Genomic DNA, 17134 nt, shown 5'->3' with positions numbered 1-17134 from the left:
TTCTTCAGACCTGTATACCTGTTTTGCAGTAGAATGGCCACAGGGGATTCCTGAGGTCTCGACCTACTCCCTTACCTGGTGGTCACCACTCTGTTCTTTGCCTGCCCCTTAGATGTGACCTCTGACCTCAGTTACCTCCCCTACCTATGACACCCTCAGTCGCGGATGTGCTTTTTAAGGAAGATAGACACAAAGTGCTGGAGTAACTCAGCAAGATAGGCAGCATTTCTGGAGAGAAGGAATGGGTGACGTTCTGGGTCGAGACCTGCACCTGGGTGCGCCTCCTGCAGAGGTAGTCCTCAAGGACTACACCAGGTGGGGCACGGTAGTGCAGCCTTGCAACGCTTGCTCGCTGCAGACACAGGTTCATTCCCGACTACGGGTGCTGTCTGTACGGAGTTTGTACGTTCTCCCCGTGACCGTGTGGGTTTTCTTCGAGATCTTCGGTTTCCTCCCACACTCCAAAGACGTACAGGTATGTAGGTCTTATAAATTGACACCTGGAATTTTTAATGCTCCCTCATGGTATTTGTTCCTGAATGTCTGTGTTGGTCAGAGTTTCAGGAAGTTACCACATTTACAATTATAAGGCCCCTTATCCCGGTGAACTTTTTTAGTTGTTTAGTTTAGTTTATACAGCTTGGAAACAGGCCCTTCTGCCCACCTTGTTGACACCGACCAATGATCCCCGTACACTAGCACTATCCAACGCACTAGGGACATTTTACAGTTTTTACCTCAGTCAAATTAACCTACAAAACCTGTAAGTCTTTGGAGTGTGGGAGGAAACCAGAGCTCCCAGAGAAAACCCATGTGGTCACGGGGAGAACGTACAAACTCCGTACAGACAGCACCTGTAGTCAGGATCGAACCCGGGTGTCAGCAAATCGACCGCTGTGCCACCGTACCACTATAAGTGTCCTGTCGGTGATCACACTGCCATGGGGACAGGTCAAGCTCGATTGGAGACGGGGAGACTGTAAATATAATCTCAGTACAAACACGATGTCTGTGCACGTTACACTGCATTGTTGATGTTCTACTGCGTCCAGAGCTGCAGATGGGGGTTGCAGCACACAAAACATCGGGATTACAATAGAGAAAATCCCTGGCAACACATTTCACAGTCTATCTGCTCTGAATGGCTTAGACAGATTTTGTCTAACTCACTGTTTAACCAGTGACATCATAAGACCTTGTCTATTGTTTAACGCCAGACATCGTAAGTGAAGTACAAAACCTCATGTTACCAACTTACTTCCTTTCTCCCCGAGGTGCAGATGGCTCCTCAAGGGAGGTCTTCAATCCACCACAGAACGCAGCTGACTTACACGGAACAGTCCAGCACAGGAACAGGCGCTCCATCCCATAATGTCCGCACCAGACATCACGCTGTTACCCTCATCTCCACCATCTGCACATGGTCCGCATCCCTCCATTCCCTGCATATCCATCCCTGCCGCCACCACCGCTGCAAGGAGATCAGGGGCATGGGACAAAACTGAACGTGTCTCAAAGAGCCCACAGGGGCATGGTGGGCTGAATGGCCTCCTGTGGTGTAAATGTCAGAGTCACATCGCATGGAATGATTTCTCACCTGAAAGGGCAGCACGTCAGAGTCCCGGGTTCGATCCTGACTGCAGGGGCTGTCAGTAAGGAGTTTGTACGTTCTCCCTGTGACTGCATAGTTTTCTCCGGGTGCACTGGTTTCCTCCCACACTCCAAAAACGTACAGGTTTGTAGGTTAGCCAAGCGGGTGCATCATCATTTATGAAGCGAAGGAAATAGGCAACGTTTCGGGCCGAAAGCCCTTCTTCAGACTCTGTGTACTCTGCATAACTGCATACTCTGCATAGTCTGAAGAAGGGTTTTCGGCCTGAAACATTGCCTATTGGGTCTGAAGAAGGGTTTTGGCCCGAAACGTTGCCTATTTCCTTCGCTCCATAGATGCTGCTGCACCCGCTGAGTCTCTCCAGCATTTTTGTCTAACTTCGATTTTCCAGCATCTGCAGTTCCTTCTTAAACAGGTTTGTAGGTTAATTGGCTTTTGTATATTGTCGCAGGTGTGTAGGATAGTGCCAGTGTATGGGGTGATCGCTGGTTGGTGCAGACTCGGTGGGCCGATGGGCCTGTTTCTGCGTTGTATTTCTAAAGTCTAAATGTTAGGCTTGTTTGTCTTTCCACAGATGCTAGCCAACCTGCCGAGAGTCTCCAGTACTTTGTCTTGGTCTCCTCAGAGGCAACCTTCTGCATTGAAGATGAGTCGGTACCACAATGGTTTATAGAAAAAAAAAACAAAGCGCTGGAGTAACTCAGCAGGTCAGGCAGCATTTCTAGAGAACATGGATAGGCGATAATTTAAGTTGTGACCCTTCTTCTATGGTGGTTTTGTGGGTTCTGAGGTGGAACTGAATATTTCCTCTGAAATCCACAAGTAAATTCACTGTGGAACACACATCAGACCCTTTAAATGTATAAGAAGGATGTATAAGCAGATGCTGGTTTACACTGAAGACAGAGACAAAAAGCTGGAGTAGCTCAGCGGGGAAAAAGAATAGGTGACGTTTCTGGTGCAGGCCCTTCTTCACGAACAGATTTAGTTGGAATTGTTCCTGTGTGTTTGTTGGAGTGAAGGTTCATGTCTGCAAGAGAGTGTAAATGACCTCTCCATTACAACAAAGTTGATGCTGGAATGCAATTGAAAATGTCTGGTACAAAGTCACCTTGTCACATTCTCCTAGACTGTGTAATTATGTCGCCGAAAATCTCAATCTCAGCAACAGCGAGAGTTCTTCATTGTAAGCGTCGAGGCTCAGGTCTCGGGAGGTTTGTGTAGCCTCGTTCTCAAGGAATGCTGCCCTTCTGTGCCACCCGAGGGAGATCGCGCAAAGGCAGATCGCAGCCAATCCAATAATGCGTAACCAATCCCAGTGTTAAATGAGAAAAACCCTCCAAGCGGATGAGAAGACAATCATTTCTCCCGTCACCGAATGTGTAAATTGTTACTGTCTTGCACCTTCTTCCAAAGGGCCAGAAAAATTAAATGAAATTTTGAAATGGTGTCGAGGAAGGAACTGCAGGTGCTGGTTTAAACTGAAGATAGACACAAAATGCTGGAGTAACTCAGCGGGACAGGCAGCATCTCTGGAGAAAAGGAATGGGTGACGTTTCGTGTCGAGACCCTTCTTCACCAGTCTGAAGTGTCTCGACTCGAAACGTCACCCATTCCTTCTCTCCAGAGATGCTGCCTGGCGCGTTGAGTCACTCCAGCTTAAAGTGGTGCCTTACCATTAGGTATATTTTTATTAAGGTTATTTCCGTTAAAATGATAAAATAAATCATGGTTCATGGAAATCTGAGATAAAAGCAAACTGAACGTGCAGCTGGACAAGAGAGATGAATTTGCTTTCACCATCTTGTTCCAAACTGCTGCGGATCTACTGAGGTTCCCTCCAGACCTAACCCGCAGGCTTTACACAGCAAGACATGCTCTTGGTGGTGCTGGAGGGAGGGATTGTATGATCTCACCACAGTTCACTGCACAGTCTTTACTTTACTTTCGAGACACTGCGCGGAAACAGGCCACCAAGTCTGCGCCGACCAGCGATCCCCATTACACTAGAACGCACCACACACACACACACACACACGAGTGACAATTTACAATTTTTAACTGAAGCCAATTAACCTACAAACCTGTACGTCATTGGAGTCTGGGAGAAAACCAGAGCACCCGGGGAAAACCCACACAGTCACGGGGAGGAACGTGCAAACTCCGTACAGACAGCACCCTTAGTCACTGGAAGTGTCTTGACTGGCAATACACCTTCAATTTCCCTCTTAAATGCTCACCTCAACAGTCTGTTTAACCGTGGAATGGGGAATTAACGCATAACCTTCCAGCTCAAACAGAGAAGAATCAACAGTTCCTTTATCTGGTCCATTACCCTTTATCCTTTTCCAGTCTGAAGAAGGGTCTCGACCCGAAACGTCACCTATTCCTTCTCTCCAGTGATGCTGCCTGTCCCGCTGAGTTACTCCAGCTTTATGTATCTATCTCCTTTATCAGAGTTAACCTCTTGATTGTTAACTCATGTTTAGGTCAGAGAACCCAAATCTGCCACAGATTCAATTCACCATTCACAGGGTAAAGACATTCTACATTCCCATTCACTCCGCCTTTGCAGCAGCTGTGCATCCACCCCTCTGCTGGACTGTTCCACCTCACCGTGCGCCCAGCTCCATAACCAAGGCGGAGTATCAAGGCAATCACATCTCCTCTCTTGTCTCATGCCAAGCATTGGTGCGGACACCAGCAAGGAAATATATTCCTGGAGTACATTTCCCCACTGCTGGTTCATTATTTAAACATGCTGATGAGTCTTCGTACAGGGACTTAAAAATAGAATTACAGCTTAAATCATCAACTGGTGATGATTTTAAAATCTTAAGTGGGCTGTAGAGAAACAACTAAGTCACAGATGACTCAATTCTCCAGCGATTGCAGTGGCCATGAGAGGCACAATGTTCAGTTCTGGTCAGGGCCAGTGACAGGGGTACAATCTACAATGAGGAAAGGTCACAAAATAGAAACATATTTGTCAGCACTGTGTCTCCTCAGCGTTTAAACGATTTAATGATAATTTTATGCTTCATATGAGGCAAATATACTAAAGAAACCAATAGCTGTTCCCCTCTCCCTCTCTCTCCCCTCATCCCTCAGATGATCATTCTGATAACCCAAATCTGCCACAGTTGACCGATCCTTTTCACAAACCACTAACGTCTACAGGTCTCGGGGTTTGGATTTCTCATCTAGGTTCTGAAGACTCGGCCACTGTCTGAGGCTCCACGGCAAGAACATGCTCCCTCCTCACCTTCACTGAGACCTTTCTAAAGACCCTTTCCGTTTTACTCTTTCCCCATTTCCTATTTAAACTCGAAGGTAGACACCAAATGCTGGAGTAACTCAGCGGGTGAGGCAGCATCTCTGGAGAGACGGAATGGGCAACGTTTTGGGTCGTGACCCTTCTTCAGACTTCTTCTTCTTGCGTATGGCGTGCACAGCCTAAAGTTGTAGGACAACTTGTTCTATTTGATCTTACTTGATTGTGCACGCCAGGTTGATTGCATTCGTCGAAACTGGGCGGACCACATGAAGGTTGCAATCTCCCACCCCTTCTTCAGACTGATCTTACTCCTATTTAAACTCACTTGCCCATTATTTTCTGTACTCTGAAGCATCTCACCCAAAGGTGGAAGGGGCATACAGCACTTGGTGTCCTTTTTTGTAAACCAGCATGTGTGATTCCTTGTTTCGAGGTGATGTGGGGATTCTCAAACTGCCAGACGGTAGCCATTTGCTGTTTGCAACTTTACTGCCACATTCCAACAGGGACGGAGAGTGAAGATTAGTTCCTTCTTGTGGTGTCTGAGAAGCTATTGCTACCTCTGTCCTTGCTCCACCAACCTGCACCACCACAGAACCACTGTTCCACCACGGCCCATCTCCAGCCAAGCGCGTTCAGTGCAGTGGAAAACGCTTGTGTGCAGAAGGTGCACTTCAGCGTGGAGGGGTGCTCTCCACACTCTGCCAAAGCGAGTAAATTGACCGGCGAGATCTCGCCCGTGATCAGGCATCAACACTGAGGTTGCCACGGTACAAGTGTGGCGTGCAGATGAGGTCTGTCACCATGGTAACACAGCGCACTCCCACTGCACAGCTTTTCGTCGGAGCTCAGAGCCTTGTTCCTGTCTCCTGCTCAGAGGTGGCAGCTTGCAGTGTGAGAGTCGTGGAGTCATAGAGTGACAGCATCAGGAAGAAGATACAGGAGCCTGAAAGCCATGACCTCCAGCTTCTTCTTCCCAGCAACTGTCAGCCACTTGAACACTACACACTAACCTCGAGTCACAGAGCCACACAGCGTGGAAAGTGGCCCACACCGCCCAACATGTCTCTGCTACACTAGACCCACCTGTCCGGGTTTGGCCCATATCCCTCCAAACCTGTCATATCCATATACCTGTCTAACTGCTCCTTAAATGTTGGGAGCTGGCTGTGTGACCGACTGCCCAGCTGTCTAAATTGACCCCCCCTGCACTGGAGCCCTCAACTGGTCAGGCAACATCGGTTCAGCAAGAACCAGAGTAGGTGGTGACCTCTACCAGAAGGCTAGTGTGGTCCTGGTCTAAGCAAGAGATGCAGGGAAAGCAGGCACCTCTTGTCCTTTGTTTAAGAAGGAACTGCAGATGCTGGAAAATCGAAGGTAGACAAAAGTGCTGGAGAAATTCAGCGGGTGCAGCAGCATCTATGGAGCGAAGGAAATAGGCAACGTTTCGGCACGAAACGTTGCCTATTTCCTTCGCTCCATAGATGCTGCTGCACCCGCTGAGTTTCTCCAGCACTTTTGTCTACCTCTTTTCCTTTATTCTAATATCTCACAATTCCAGAACTTAATTTTCCTCTCCTCCTTCTTCTCCCTTTATTTACACCTTCCCCCAATCATTCCAGGTGAGGGAATGCCTGCCCCAACCTCAGGCCGGTAGAAGCACCAGCCGCGGCGTCATTCACTCACTCATGGTTTCCACTCTACCAAAGACATTCTTTGTCCTCTCCACCCCTCCCCTTACTCCAAAGCCAAGCATTTTGTTGATTTCCAAAGATAAGACACAAAGTTCTGCAGGAACTCAGCGGGTCAGGCAACATCTCTGGAGAAAACGGATGGGTGACATTTTGGGTCAGGACCCTTCTTTAGACTGAAAGTATCGGGGAGAGAACCAGTGGGAAGAAAAGGCCAGAACAAAGCTGGGCCATCATCAGACCATCAACCAAACCAGGAACCCTTCCCCTGAAAACCAATGACATCGTTTCATTCCTGGAGACAGTCAAACAGTAACAAGAGATGTCAGCATGTGTGCATTCTCAAAGATCTAGCAGTCGGTATTTACATCCAACTACCAACAAGCATGACATGCATGATTGCCAAGAAGATGCAAAGCTTTTATTAATGAGGTTTGAATGATGTAAAGGTGGTGATCGTGGTTTCAATGTCCAGGAGTGGAATTCTGAAGCCTAGATCCCTGATAGTGCAGCCCATGGAGTGCAGCAGCAGCACCTCGCCAGTAGCCCCGTTGGCCAGCTGTCCAACCTTCGGATCTTCGCTTACCGCCAACACCACCACCCCTCCTTCTCATGGCCGACCAGCGGTTCATGAGTTGGATGGGGTGCCGGACTTTGCGTGCAGCAGAACACAAAGCCCAGCCAGCCGGCCGGGCCAAAACTCCTCAGCTGGCCCGCCGGCTGGGCTTTGTGTGCAGTCCAGCACCCAGGCCAACTCATCATTCACCCAGCCACGGCCGAGTCGGTCAACGAATTGCCATCAGGAATTTGTCCCCTATTTTGACCTTGTTTGGGAGTGAGAAAGTTGGCAACCCTAATCTTCGGCCTAACTTCCACACTCAACTCCACAGACCGCTGGACACCGAGGGGAAATTACATAACATTGCCGCTGAACCGAAAGCAGCCAGAACCAGACAGGGAGCCTCAAGACCAATATGCCCTCGGGTAACAGCACGCAACTGTCCCAGATTATGCTGCTGTACCTGCTCACTTTGTAACAGGGATACACACAAGCACACTCCTCTATCCGCCTCCTGTGTATCTTTCTAATTAACTGCAGTTGGTTCAGTGCATGCAGCAACACTGAATCATTGTCAAAAGGTTAATGCTTTCTGCAGACCGAGATGACTCCAAACTGCCAATCAAACATAATTTGGGCAGTTCACTTTAGTGTTTAATGTTCTCTTGGTATCTGGGGAAAAGCAGATAAAATGGTTGTCATGGTTCAGTGTGACAAGTAACCCTTTGGGTGCCAAATATCCCGGCATCAAAAGAGAATCCAGAATGAAGGAAAAATAACAGGAGCTTGTTATTTTAAAGGGACTTTTAAAACGATTTCAGAACCAAAGCCATGTGACTAACTGTGAATCTAGGTCATTCACAAATTAAATATTTTCTTCTGTGTCTTTGATATACTGGATTCTACCCATTGAACATAGATCAGTACAGCACAGGTACAGGCCCTTTGGCCCAGAATGTCCATACTAAACATGATGTCAGGTTAAACTAATCTCCTCTGCCTGTATGTGAACCATAACCCTCCATTCCCTGCACCCCCACATGCCTAACTTAAAATCTCAAATAAAACTATTGTGTCTGTCTCAATCACCACCCCTGACAACACGTTCCAGGCACCCAATACCCTGTAAACAAAAACTTGCCCCGCACCTCCGTTCAAGTTTGCCCCTCTCACCTCACAATGCCCTTTATCCTTTGAATGTTCACCTTTGAAAAAAGGCTCTGACTATCTACCCCTCTCATAATTTTATATACTATAAGGTCTCCCCTCAGATTCGATGCTCTAGAGAAAACAATCCAGCCTCTCCTTATAGCCAATCCCCTCTAATCCAGGCAGCATTCTGGTAAACCCCTTCTACACCCACTCAAAAGCCTCCACATCTTTCCTGTAATGGAAATGTAGACCTGAAGTGCACACAATACTCCAAATGCGGTGTAGCCAACGTCCCATAAATCTGTAACATGACGACCAGACTCGTATACACATTGCCCCAAAACTTACACAATTCTTAAGGGGTTGGACAGGCTAGATGCAGGAAGATTATTCCCGATGTTGGGGAAGTCCTGAACAAGGGGGTCACAGTTTAAGGATAAGGGGAAGTATTTTAGGACCGAAATGAGAAAATCATTTTTTACACAGAGAGTGGTGAATCTGTGGAATTCTCTGCCACAGAAGGTAGTTGAGGCCAGTTCATTGGCTATATTTAAGAGGGAGTTAGATGTGGCCCTTGTGGCTAAAGGGATCAGGGGGTATGGAGAGAAGGCAGGTACAGGATGCTGAGTTGGATGATCAGCCATGGTCATATTGAATGGCGATGCAGGCTCGAAGGGCTGAATGGCCTACTCCTGCACCTAATTTCTATGTTTCTAAATGCTGGAGTAGCTGGAAGGGTCAGGCAGCACCTCCAGAGAATAGGGGACGTCTCGGGGCGGAACCCATCTTCAGAACGGTTTGGTCTCATTCTTTTCTGCAGGAGTGGTGGCAGCCAGACGGGACAATTGGTGGAGTGTGTGGGCTTGGAGCTGGTGCCCACGAGGCAGCAGCCTGTCCCGCTGAAAGCCACGACAGCAGGCAGGAGCCTGCTGGTGCAACAAATCCCATGACTCGCACGTTAAGGGTTAAAACTCACTCTGGGAAAAGCAGAGTGAACAGAGATATGCTTTGTTTAGCTGCTGATATGACTACCTGCTTTATTTCTACACTGCCTGCGTCAGTAATTTAACATCTACCCCACTGGACGGGACTGCACACGTCATTTCTAAATCCCAAGAGGATTCAGTATTTATGCATAATTAGGCATGAAATGCACTTAAAGCTGGAAGTTGCTTTGACTAATTTGGTTCCAACAGTATTATCGGTATTTCCTAGCCTTCAAAGTCAATAAATTCTTTCTATGATGCAAGCTGAATTCTGCAGGATACTTAAACTGGTGCAGCGTTAGGCAATGCCACCATTGCACAAAGATCCTCATTCTTTCACTTGCTGTTTTGCTTGCTGATGTTGGACATGTCCCCAGCGGAGCTAATGTGAGACTTCAACCTCAAGCTAATTAATTTTAATAGGTTGAGGTTTTAACATAATTCCTCTGCTCAAATTGCATTCCCGCCGTGTAACCAATATTGCAGCCCAGTTTGTGCAGAATGCACAGTCTGTTTCAGGTGTCCCTGTTGCTGGGTAGCATTCCTTTGGTTTGAAGGGTCAGGTTGCTGCCCAGGGAATTGTTCTGATCACTGCCAGACCCAACATGGAGTTGTCCCCCATGCTTTCCACACGATGTATCATTTCACCAGTATCGTAAAGCATAGAGCAGTACAGTATGGGAACAGAACAGGCCCTTCAGCCCACACCACCTGTGCTGAACATGTTGCCAAGACCAACACTTATCTGCCTACACCTGATCCTTTTCCCTCCATATTCATGTGCCTATCTAAAAGCCTCTAAATGCCACTATTGTATCTGCCTCCACTCCCACCCCTGGCAGCACCTTCCCAGCCACCACCACCCTCTGTGGAAAAAAAACATTTGTCCTGCATATCACATATAGATTTTGCTCCTCTCAACTTAAAGCTACCCCCTCAAGTATTTGATTTTCTACCCAGTCTGTGCCTCTCTCTGCATCACTGGTTGAGATGATCTGCCTATTGTCACACAGGAGCATGCTGTGTGTGAATTGGCTGCATTAGTGAGTCGACTGCACTAGTGTGCTCTGGAAATGCACTTTGCTTCCACTATTCTGTTCACACTAAGCTCCACCCCATTTCTAATAAGTGAAAAAAAAAGTTCCCATTCATCGTTCTATTCCTTCTGCCGGTGACTTCAAATCTACGCCTTTGTTTCTGCAGATGCGAGATACTGCAGATGCCGGAATCCTGAGCAAAACACAAAGTGCTGGGGGAACTCAGCAGGTCAGGCAGCATCTGCGGATGGAATGGACAGATGACATTTCGGGTTTGGACCCTTCTTCAGACTGGTGTGGGGGGGAAATGAAAAATGGAGGTGGGGGTGGAGCAAAGCCTGGCAAGTGATAAGTGGATACAAATGGATGGAGGGGGGGGGGGGGTAATTGGCAGATGAGTGGAGATAGTGACACAGGCTGGAGGTGAAATGAGGACCTTTTGTGCATTAGCTCATGGTTTAATGGACTGATGGACAAAATGGTGTCAGATAACGAGAGCAAGAAGGAAATGTAAAGCTGGAGGATGGTGGCTTTTCAGTGCCTGTTCCTATGCTGGGAGGAGGCATAGAGTGTGTAACTATTGGCTGGCACAGACACAATGGGCCATATCACATCCGTCCACAACATCACGTTTCTGTGTTTGCATGAATTACATTGCGCAGTACTTAATTTTAAAATCAAGAACAAATTAAACACCAGAGGTTGTTCTCAGACCCACAGGTACAGGGCATGCTGGTGGATTAACACAGTCCGACACAGACTGGGGTTCATTCCGCCACAGGTTTAACAGGGGAAACTGGGGGAGAACGGTTTGTTACGCAGATGTGCTCACTCTGGAGGTTTTGCTGTGTCCAGCAAGGAGTTCATCAGTCCATTAAACTATGTGCTAATGCACCAAAGGTCCTCAATCCTGGTGGACTGCCATTGCCAGCAGGGTCTTGCCCCAGGCAAGAGAAAACTCTGACATTTTTAAAACTTTGGATGAAGGGTACAAGATTTCTGAAATGTGGTGACTTTTGTGTCCGGACTGCACTGTCCTGCACTCTTGTACTTAGCATGATTGTGCCCCGATTTAGAGTGGGATTGTCACTGAACCCATGGCAGAGGTCAGGCCCACGCCTTCTCCACTGTTCCTCGACAGCATCCCCCGATGCTGGGGGAGCATTTGCACGGAGCCACAGGGAATAGGGAGCAGATTCCTGCATCCTCTCCGCAGGGCAAAACACACAAATTTAATCAGCTGTCGGATGTAGCAAATAAATCCCAGAGAAAGCCAGTCACAGTCGGCAGAGCGTTTCATAAAGATTCAGGCAGCAGGGACCCAGAGTCACGTCACTTGCAACTGGCTCGCACCGGAAGTCCTGCAGTCTGCAGACTCACATCCGTTTCATGTTTACATCCTTGATGATCTACCATTGGTACCATTGATTAATGATGTAATCTCCCATTACACAACGTGTTAGGCTGCAGATGGAACACCACATGCTTATTTAATCTTCCAGGGCAAACACATAGACTCCTCAAATGAGTTCCAGCAGTCTGAAGAAGGGTTTCGACATGAAACGTCATCCATTCCATCTCTCCAGAGACGCTGCCTGTCCTGCTGATTTACTCCAGCTTTTTGTGTCTATCTCCAGCATTAAGATCTTGGCCTCAAATTTATTTTCCTGACTGTTGTCCATAGCCCCAACTTCCCCTGCAGAACAATTAACACTTTACCCTCCCGTCTCTCCCTCTCCCCTGACTCTCCGTCTGAAGAAGAGTCTCAACCCGAAACGTTACCCGTTCCTTCTCTCCAAAGATGCTGCCTGACCCGCTGAGTTCCCCCAGCACTTTGTGTGTGTCTTTGGTGTAAACCAGTTCCTTCCTACACAACGGTCTCAGCTTTCAATGTGTTCAATGACTCCACCCCACAGCTCTCTGGGGTTTAGAACTACGAAGGTTCAGAACACAAAGAAATGCCTCCTCTTACACGGGCAATCCCAGCTCTCAACTCTCTCCCACGAGGGAAATCATCCCCAGCAAAGATCCTACAGCGAGCAAGATTGATCACTCGAAATATCCGTAGTACGGTCATGGGCAGATTCATGGGTGATTTTCAGCCCCATTTCCGTAACCGGTTTCTGTCTCTGCACCCAATATCCCACAGCGGAGCAAAGATACTAGTGCGGAGACGGAAGCCGGTTACGGAAACATCCTCGTAAAAATAAAAGTTATTTGGTAAAAATCTTCCCCTCAATTTCAGAATTATAATTTATTAACACAAACTGTTCCCCCGCAACGTTGATTACACTGCAAGTCGGGTCAGGTTACTGAAATGGATGAAAAAAAAGGCCCACGTTCCGCTCCGTTGCGTACTACACGTCAGCCCATTGTATTTAGAAGGAGTGGTCTATCTTCCTCCGCTATAGGATCTTTGATCCCCAGTGTTTACCTTGCCAAACATCTCAGGATCTTCACAGTCACACAGTCCACACCAACAATCCAACACCCACCCCATTTTATTCTCCACACATTCTCATCACCTCCCCTATACATTCTTACCTTCGGTAAAGGATTACGTACATTTCCCAATTAACATCTTTACGAACTGGGAGAAACACAGTTCCCGGGGAAACCACGTGGTCACAGGGAGAACGTGCAAACACCACACAGACAACGCACCAACACACTATGATTGAGACGGGGTCAGACACCGTGCTGTCCAATAGCTGTGAGGTTTGAAAGAGCTGTTTGCTTTTTCATTTTACGCTCTGTCAGAATCTTTAATCTTACATCAGCCCCTGGCTAAACCCTGGACTGTTCATCTATTGTTTTATTGATTATTGTGTGCCATTAGTTATGTTGCTGTGTTAGTGTGCAAATGTTTTGTTGTTCCGTTCCTGGCGCCTAGGACAATTATTCGCTCTAGACTCGAGTGGGGGACATCGTTCACCTGCAGACAGAGAGCAGCTCTGCTCCACTCGTGGGAAACGTGGGCGCGATTGTCACATCCTTCTCCACGTTGTTGACTCAATCGAGGTGAACGACTCGTGTACCAGCATGTGCGTACGTCAGAAACCATCTGCTTTGACAATGGCCAATTTACGATGAAAGCCCAGCGAATCTGCTGCATGTTCAATTTAGTTTAGTTTAGAGACGAGGCATGGAAAGAGGCCCTTTGGTCCATTGAGTCCACGTCGATCAGCGATCACTCCATACACTAATTCTAGTCTACACACGAGGGACAAATTATAAAAGCCAACTAACCTACAAACCTGTGTGGCTTTGGAGCGTGTGAGGAAATTGGAAAACCCGGAGGAAACCCACACGGTCACAGGGAGAGCGTGCAAACTCCGTACTGACAGCACCCGAGGTCAGGATTGAACCCGGGTCTCTGGCGCTGTAAGGCAACAACTCCACCAGCTGTGTCACTGTGTTGCCCAATTCCTCTCATGATTTTATACACCTCTATAACCTCTATCACCCCTCATCCTCCTGCGTTGCGCTTCAATGAAAAGAGTCCTAGACTGTTCAACCTCTCCCTATAGTTCCGGCCCTCGAATCTGGGCAAAATCCTTGTAAACTTTCTCTGCATTCTTTCCAGCTTGACAACATCTTTCATATAACATAGTGACCAAAACGGAACGCAATATTCCAAATGTGGCCTCACCAATGTCTTATACAACTGTAACATGACCTCCTATACTCAATACTCTGACTGATGAAGGCCGATGTAACAAAATACTTTTTTGACCACCTTATCTATCTGTGACGCCACTTTCAAGGAACTATCCATCTGCTCTTCTAGATCCAAGAGGCTTGCTGTCGACCCAGGGTTCATTCACCCAGTAAACAAACATTGCTCTGAGTTCACAGAGATTCTCCAGCACCACTCGATGTCGAAAGCACGCAAAGAAGAACAATGTGTAGGGAGGAACTGCAGATGCTGGTTTAAACCGAAGATAGACACAAAAAGCTGGGGTAACTCAGCGGGACAGGCAGCATCTCTGGAGAGAAGGAATGGTTGACGTTTCGGGTCTGAAGAAGGTTCTTGACCCGAAACGTTACCCGTTCCTTCTCTCCAGAGATGCTGCCTGTCCCGCTGAGTTACTCCAGCTTTTTGTGTCTATCTATAGTATGATTTGGCTGGATAGCACGCAAACAAAAGCTTTTCACTGCATCTTGGTCGGAACACGTGACATGAATAAATCAACACTGGATGCCTTCCTGCTGCTTGATTCCTCCCAGGGCAGGCACAGTCATACGGAGTTGGCAATTTTATTTTTGTTTTGTAAATTTATTTCCAATACAATCCAGAACCAGGGGCCACCATCTAAGAATAAAGGGGAGGCCATTTAAAACTGAGATGAGAAAAAAAAACTTTTTCACCCAGAGAGTTGTGAATTTGTGGAATTCTCTGCCACAGAGGGCAGTGGAGGCCAATTCACTGGATGAATTTAAAAGAGAATTAGATAGAGCTTTAGGGGCTAGCGGAATCCAGGGATATAGGGAGAAGGCAGGCACGGATTACTGATTGTGGATGATCAGCCATGATCACAATGAATGGCGGTGCAAGCTCGAAGGGTCAAATGGCCTGCTCCTGCACCTATTTTCTATATTACTATGTAATCTTGGCTGAATGGGGATGTGCTCCATATATGGGACATTACATGTGTGGAGATCAAAGTAACCAATGCAATAGAGGGCATGGCTTGAGATGGATATGTAGGATCGCTCATCATCTACACCTGCAACCAAGTGGATGAACCACCTGACGTGTCGCAGACAGCTGATCCCAGGGAATACCTGCCTCTGCAGCTACTTATCCCTTTAAAGGACTGCTGCAATATTTCTCTACCCCGTCAGTGCACCACTCTGTCCAGCAGCTCTCACTCCTGCCAGGCAGGGGGAGGATGTCCCTGGGGCATGTTGAGGCACCAGGAGAGGAGCATTGGGTCAGGCTGGGCACGCAGTAGGTTTTGTTTTACATGCAATGAAGTCTCCCATATGTTTAGAAAATGGTTCTTTCTCAGCATGGAGGTAATTTGTCAAAAGCAGAGTAACCAAGGCACAGAGCAAGATTTCATAGAAACATATAGAAATATAGAAAATAGGTGCAGAAGTAGGCCATTCAGCCCTTCGAGCCAGCACCGCCATTCAATATGATCCAAAATCAGTACCCCCGTTCCTGCTTCCTCCCTGTCGCACTTGATTCTGTTAGCCCTACGAGCTATCTCTACCCGTCTCTTGAAAACATCCAGTGAATTGGCCTCCACTGCCTTCTGTGGCAGAGAATTCCACAGATTCACAGTTTCAGTGGAGAAGCTGAGGCAGTGATGAGCGCAGGATCCCATTGTTACTGGATGCTGACTCAGCAGCCGGACCAGATAGTGCAAACATTAATATAACAAGGGGTAACAATGCCAGAATATGTTGGCACATACAACAGCCCATCAGACAGAGAGCTCCAGCAAGTCAGACAGCAGACCCAACAGCAGCAGTCTCAGAGATCACACAGCAATGTCACTACCTCTCTTGGGAAGCAGAGATTGGGTACAGGTTAAACTTTAGACCTTAGAGATATAGTGTGGACACAGGCCCTTTTGCCAACCAATTCTGCAGTGACCAGCGATCACCCCATACACTAACCTACACACATTAGGGTCAATTTTACAACTGACTGAAGCCAATTAACACATAAACCTGCACGTCTTTAGAGTGTGGGAGGAAACCGAACACCCGGAGAAAACCCACGTGGTCACAGGGAGAACGTACAGACAGCACCCGTAGTCAGGATCGTACCCGGATTTCTGACGCTGTGAGGCAGCAACTCTACCACTGCGCCACCGTGCCAATGCTTGACCTGACTGCAGCCAGTCCAAGTTCAAATCCCACGAATTCCTGCCTTTCTTCCACACCAGACATCAACGCTTCACAGAAAGATACCCATTACTCACACAGTCAAGAAGAGAGAACACAATACGTCAAACAAATCACAGAGGCCCGGATGAAGAACTGAGTTAGACTGATGCATGTCGAGCCAGTACGATCCAAACATGCACGCTGACCCAAGACAGCATCAGGCTATGGATCTCATGACAAACCCAATGAAATAACCCACCACCACCCCCCGCACCCCACTGGCAAAGTGCATTGAGTCAACCCCACTGCCCGAGACATCACCTTACCATGAAGAGTTGACCTGCAGGGCATTGAAAAATATCACAAATGCTTTGGATTAAAGTCTATGCTGATGTTTAAGAAGCCACTCGAAAGAAACAAAGGTTTTGTAACTTCACAGGACGTGTGCTCACCTCGTGGCATCTAGGAATGGTTTGTAGGCTACGACCATCCAGTCGTCTTTATTTGCGGCGTACCTGGGCTCCCGCTGAGTCTCGAATTCCGTGTCAAGGTCGACCAGGTAATGGCACTGCCTGATGTCCACCTGAGGAGATCAGTGTCAGATAAGAGTTTAGACAAATGAGGGGGGACCCCATTGAAACTTACCGAATAGTGAAAGGCCGGGATAGAGTGGATGTGGAGAGGACTACACTAGTGAGAGAGTCTAAAAGTAGAGGCCATAGACGCAGAATAAAAGCACGGACCTTTAGAAAGGAGATGAGGAGGAATTTCTTTATAATAATAATAATAATAACTTTATTTATAAAGCACTTTAAACAACTGCAGTTGCCACAAAGTGCTGTACATGAGAATTCATGAACAAAAAGCTATTACAAACAATTAAAAACCATTAAAAACCGTAAAACGAAGGACTATAAAAAACACACTAAAAATTAAAAGACATTAAAAGCACTAAAAACAGGAGCAATGCCTCAGC

At 47.3% G+C, this 17134-nt stretch overlaps 1 protein-coding gene across 1 annotated transcript in view; it reads right to left on the bottom strand.

Moving 5' to 3' along the window:
* Positions 1-17134, bottom strand: part of alg9 (ALG9 alpha-1,2-mannosyltransferase) — an 81862-nt gene that overhangs the window by 14496 nt on the left and 50232 nt on the right. The window contains exon 14 of the mRNA XM_033049951.1: positions 16611-16741. Coding sequence (XP_032905842.1) covers positions 16611-16741 — 131 coding nt within the window. The remainder of the gene's footprint in view (positions 1-16610; positions 16742-17134) is intronic.

Source organism: Amblyraja radiata, chromosome 33 (genome assembly GCF_010909765.2).
Source record: "Amblyraja radiata isolate CabotCenter1 chromosome 33, sAmbRad1.1.pri, whole genome shotgun sequence".
Taxonomy (NCBI): Eukaryota; Metazoa; Chordata; class Chondrichthyes; order Rajiformes; family Rajidae; genus Amblyraja; species Amblyraja radiata.
The sequence above is the reverse complement of the archived record's forward strand: the minus strand, read 5'-3'. Positions and strand labels throughout refer to the sequence as shown.